Source organism: Lampetra fluviatilis, chromosome 66 (genome assembly GCF_964198595.1).
Source record: "Lampetra fluviatilis chromosome 66, kcLamFluv1.1, whole genome shotgun sequence".
NCBI classification, from domain to species: domain Eukaryota; kingdom Metazoa; phylum Chordata; class Hyperoartia; order Petromyzontiformes; family Petromyzontidae; genus Lampetra; species Lampetra fluviatilis.
The window spans coordinates 3,743,725-3,749,724 of NC_136340.1; the positions used below are offsets into that span (position 1 = coordinate 3,743,725).

Consider the following 6,000-nt stretch of genomic DNA (forward strand, 5'->3'; position numbering starts at 1 on the left):
TGAGCGCGCGAGACTGAGCGCGCGAGACTGAGCGCGTGAGACTGAGCGCGTGAGACTGAGCGCGTGAGACTGAGCGCGTGAGACTGAGCGCGTGAGACTGAGCGCGTGAGACTGAGCGCGTGAGACTGAGCGCGTGAGACTGAGCGCGTGAGACTGAGCGCGTGAGACTGAGCGCGTGAGACTGAGCGCGTGAGACTGAGCGCGTGAGACTGAGCGCGTGAGACTGAGCGCGTGAGACTGAGCGCGTGAGACTGAGCGCGTGAGACTGAGCGCGTGAGACTGAGCGCGTGAGACTGAGCGCGTGAGACTGAGCGCGTGAGACTGAGCGCGTGAGACTGAGCGCGCGAGACTGAGCGCGCGAGACTGAGCGCGCGAGACTGAGCGCGCGAGACTGAGCGCGCGAGACTGAGCGCGCGTGACTGAGCGCGCGTGACTGAGTGCGCGTGACTGAGTGCGAGTGACTGAGTGCGCGTGACTGAGTGCGCGTGACTGAGTGCGCGAGACTGAGTGCGCGAGACTGAGTGCGCGTGACTGAGCGCGCGAGACTGAGCGCGCGAGACTGAGCGCGCGAGACTGAGTGCGCGTGACTGAGTGCGCGAGACTGAGTGCGCGTGACTGAGTGCGTGAGACTGAGTGCGCGAGACTGAGTGCGCGAGACTGAGTGCGCGTGACTGAGTGCGCGTGACTGAGTGCGCGTGACTGAGTGCGCGTGACTGAGTGCGCGTGACTGAGTGCGCGTGACTGAGTGCGCGTGACTGAGTGCGCGTGACTGAGTGCGCGTGACTGAGTGCGCGAGACTGAGTGCGCGAGACTGAGTGCGCGAGACTGAGTGCGCGTGACTGAGTGCGCGTGACTGAGTGCGCGAGACTGAGTGCGCGTGACTGAGTGCGCGTGACTGAGTGCGCGTGACTGAGTGCGCGAGACTTAGTGCGCGTGACCGAGTGCGCGTGACCGAGTGCGCGTGACCGAGTGCGCGTGACCGGGTGCGCGTGACCGGGTGCGCGTGACCGAGTGCGCGAGACTGAGTGCGCGTGACTGAGTGCGCGTGACTGAGTGCGCGTGACTGAGTGCGCGTGACTGAGTGCGCGTGACTGAGTGCGCGAGACTGAGTGCGCGAGACTGAGTGCGCGAGACTGAGTGCGCGAGACTGAGTGCGCGTGACTGAGTGCGCGTGACTGAGTGCGCGTGACTGACTTGCCTCGACAGGCTGTTAAAGGCTGTACGGGGGACCTTTGTGTGACTGCGTGTGACTGTGCGTGTGACTGTGCGTGTGACTGTGCGTGTGACTGTGCGTGTGACTGTGCGTGTGACTGTGCGTGTGACTGTGCGTGTGACTGTGCGTGTGACTGTGCGTGTAGTCGATGTTGAACACTCCCACGTGAGATTCCTCGGCAACCTGGTCCTCAACCTGTGGGACTGCGGCGGGTGAGGCTCACTCGCCCACCTCCTCACAATCGCCACATGAACCACCTCGTCATCACAAGAACCACCTCGCACTCACGACGTCACTCACCACCTCGTCACACTCACCACCTCGCACTCACTAACCACCTCTCACTCACCACGTCACTCACCACCTCACTCACCACCTCACTCACCACCTCGTCACACTTGGCCTCGCTCACATCGTCGCACTCGCTCGCCTCTTCGTCGCACACTTACCCTGCCACACACTTCCCCTGTCACACACTCACCCTGCCACACACTTACCCTGCCACACACTCACCCTGCCACACACTTCCCCTGTCGCACACTTACCCTGCCACACACTCACCCTGCCACACACTTCCCCTGTCACACACTTACCCTGCCACACACCCTGCCACACACTTACCCTGTCACACACTCACCCTGTCACACACTCACCCTGTCACACACTCACCCTGTCACACACCCTGTCACACACTTACCCTGCCACCCACTTACCCTGCCACACACTCACCCTGTCACACACTCACCCTGTCACACACCCTGTCACACACTTACCCTGCCACACACTTACCCTGTCACACACTTACCCTGTCACACACCCTGCCACACACTTACCCTGCCACACACTTACCCTGCCACACACTTACCCTGCCACACACTTACCCTGCCACACACTTACCCTGTCACACACTTACCCTGTCATACACTTACCCTGTCACACACCCTGTCACACACCCTGCCACACACTTACCCTGCCACACACTTACCCTGCCACACACTTACCCTGCCACACACTTACCCTGCCACACACTTACCCTGCCACACACCCTGCCACACACTCACCCTTTCACACACTTACCCTGTCACACACTCACCCTGTCACACACTTACCCTGCCACACACTTCCCCTGTCACACACTTCCCCTGTCACACACTTACCCTGTCACACACTCACCCTGTCACACACTCACCCTGTCACACACTCACCCTGTCACACACTTACCCTGTCACACACCCTGCCACACACTTACCCTGTCACACACTCACCCTGTCACACACTTACCCTGTCACACACTTACCCTGTCACACACTCACCCTGTCACACACCCTGCCACACACTCACCCTGTCACACACTCACCCTGTCACACACTCACCCTGTCACACACCCTGCCACACACTTACCCTGCCACACACTCACCCTGTCACACACTTACCCTGCCACACACTTACCCTGCCACACACTTACCCTGTCACACACTTACCCTGCCACACACTTACCCTGTCACACACCCTGCCACACACTTACCCTGTCACACACTCACCCTGTCACACACCCTGCCACACACTTACCCTGCCACACACTTACCCTGTCACACACTCACCCTGCCACACACTTACCCTGTCACACACCCTGCCACACACTCACCCTGTCACACACTCACCCTGTCACACACTCACCCTGTCACACACTCACCCTGTCACACACTTACCCTGCCACACACTTACTCTGCCACACACTCACCCTGCCACACACTTACCCTGTCACACACTCACCCTGCCACACACTTACCCTGTCACACACTCACCCTGCCACACACTTACCCTGTCACACACTCACCCTGTCACACACCCTGTCACACACTTACCCTATCACACACTCACCCTGCCACACACTCACCCTGTCACACACTCACCCTGTCACACACTCACCCTGCCACACACTTACCCTGCCACACACTTACCCTGCCACACACTTACCCTGCCACACACCCTGCCACACACTTACCCTGTCACACACTCACCCTGTCACACACTTACCCTGTCACACACTCACCCTGTCACACACTTACCCTGCCACACACTTCCCCTGTCACACACTTACCCTGTCACACACTCACCCTGTCACACACTCACCCTGTCACACACTCACCCTGTCACACACTTACCCTGTCACACACCCTGCCACACACTTACCCTGTCACACACTCAACCTGTCACACACTTACCCTGTCACACACTTACCCTGTCACACACTCACCCTGTCACACACCCTGCCACACACTTACCCTGCCACACACTCACCCTGTCACACACTTACCCTGTCACACACTCACCCTGTCACACACTCACCCTGTCACACACTCACCCTGTCACACACTCACCCTGTCACACACTCACCCTGTCACACACTCACCCTGTCACACACTCACCCTGTCACACACCCTGCCACACACTTACCCTGCCACACACTCACCCTGTCACACACTTACCCTGCCACACACTTACCCTGCCACACACTTACCCTGCCACACACTTACCCTGTCACACACTTACCCTGCCACACACCCTGCCACACACTTACCCTGTCACACACTCACCCTGTCACACACCCTGCCACACACTTACCCTGCCACACACTTACCCTGCCACACACTTACCCTGTCACACACTCACCCTGCCACACACTTACCCTGTCACTCACCCTGTCACACACTCACCCTGTCACACACTCACCCTGTCACACACTCACCCTGTCACACACTTACCCTGCCACACACTTACTCTGCCACACACTCACCCTGCCACACACTTACCCTGTCACACACTCACCCTGCCACACACTTACCCTGTCACACACTCACCCTGGCACACACTCACCCTGTCACACACCCTGTCACACACTTACCCTATCACACACTCACCCTGCCACACACTCACCCTGTCACACACTCACCCTGTCACACACTCACCCTGTCACACACTCACCCTGTCACACACTTACCCTGTCACACACTCACCCTGTCACACACTCACCCTGCCACACACTCACCCTGTCACACACTCACCCTGTCACACACTTACCCTGTCACACACTCACCCTGTCACACACTTACCCTGTCACACACTCACCCTGTCACACACTCACCCTATCACACACTTACCCTGTCACACACCCTGTCACACACTTACCCTGCCACACACTTACCCTGCCACACACTTACCCTGTCACACACTCACCCTGTCACACACTCACCCTGTCACACACCCTGCCACACACTTACCCTGCCACACACTTACCCTGCCACACACTTACCCTGCCACACACTTACCCTGTCACACACTTACCCTGCCACACACTTACCCTGCCACACACTCACCCTGCCACACACTTACCCTGCCACACACTTACCCTGTCACACACTTACCCTGCCACACACTCACCCTGTCACACACTCACCCTGTCACACACTTACCCTGCCACACACTCACCCTGCCACACACTTACCCTGCCACACACTTACCCTGCCACACACTTACCCTGCCACACACTCACCCTGTCACACACTCACCCTGTCACACACCCTGTCACACACCCACACACTCACCCTGTCACACACTCACCCTGTCACACACTCACCCTGTCACACACTTACCCTGTCACACACTTACCCTGCCACACACCCTGCCACACACCCTGCCACACACTTACCCTGCCACACACTTCCCCCGCCACACACTTACCCTGTCACACACTCACCCTGTCACACACTCACCCTGCCACACACTTACCCTGCCACACACTCACCCTGCCACACACTCACCCTGTCACACACTCACCCTGTCACACACTTACCCTGCCACACACTCACCCTGCCACACACTCACCCTGCCACACACTCACCCTGTCACACACTCACCCTGTCACACACTTACCCTGTCACACACTTACCCTGCCACACACCCTGTCACACACTCACCCTGTCACACACTTCCCCTGTCACACACTTACCCTGCCACACACTTACCCTGTCACTTACCCTGCCACACACTTACCCTGCCACACACTCACCCTGCCACACACTTACCCTGCCACACACTTACCCTGCCACACACTCACCCTGCCACACACACACCCTGCCACACACTTACCCAGCCACACACTCACCCTGCCACACACCCTGCCACACACTTACCCTGTCACACACTTACCCTGTCACTTACCCTGCCACACACTCACCCTGTCACACACACCCCCGCCACACACACCCCCGCCACACACTTGAAACTCGTCACGCTCCCCTCGCCACCCGACCCTACCCCTCTGCTCCTCGCCGTGGCCACCAGGCAGGACACCTTCATGGAGAACTACTTTGCTAGTCAGCGGGACAGCATCTTCCGCTCGGTGGAGGTGCTGATCTACGTGTTTGACGTGGAGAGCCGCGAGCTGGACAAGGACATGCACTACTACCAGTCCTGCCTGGAGGCCATCCTGCAGAACTCGCCCGAGGCGCGCGTCTTCTGCCTCGTGCACAAGATGGACCTCGTGCAGGAGGACCAGCGGGAGCTGGTGAGCACACGCCGGGGGTGGGGGGTGGGAGACGCGGGGGGGGGGGGGAGACGCGGGGGGGGGGGGAGACGCGGGGGGGGGAGACGCGGGGGGGTGGGGAGACGCGGGTGGGGGGAGACGCGGGGGGGGGGGAGACGCGGGGGGGGGGGGAGACGCGGGGGGGGGGGGGGGGAGACGCGGGGGGGGGGGGGGAGACGCGGGGGGGGGGGGGGGGGAGACG

At 59.8% G+C, this 6,000-nt stretch overlaps 1 protein-coding gene across 1 annotated transcript in view; it reads left to right on the top strand.

Moving 5' to 3' along the window:
* LOC144952250 (ras-related GTP-binding protein A) overlaps window positions 1–6,000 on the top strand; it is a 50,637-nt gene that overhangs the window by 28,503 nt on the left and 16,134 nt on the right. Inside the window, exons 3-4 of the mRNA XM_078882682.1 lie at window positions 1,359–1,425; window positions 5,558–5,780. Coding sequence (XP_078738808.1) covers window positions 1,359–1,425; window positions 5,558–5,780 — 290 coding nt within the window. The remainder of the gene's footprint in view (window positions 1–1,358; window positions 1,426–5,557; window positions 5,781–6,000) is intronic.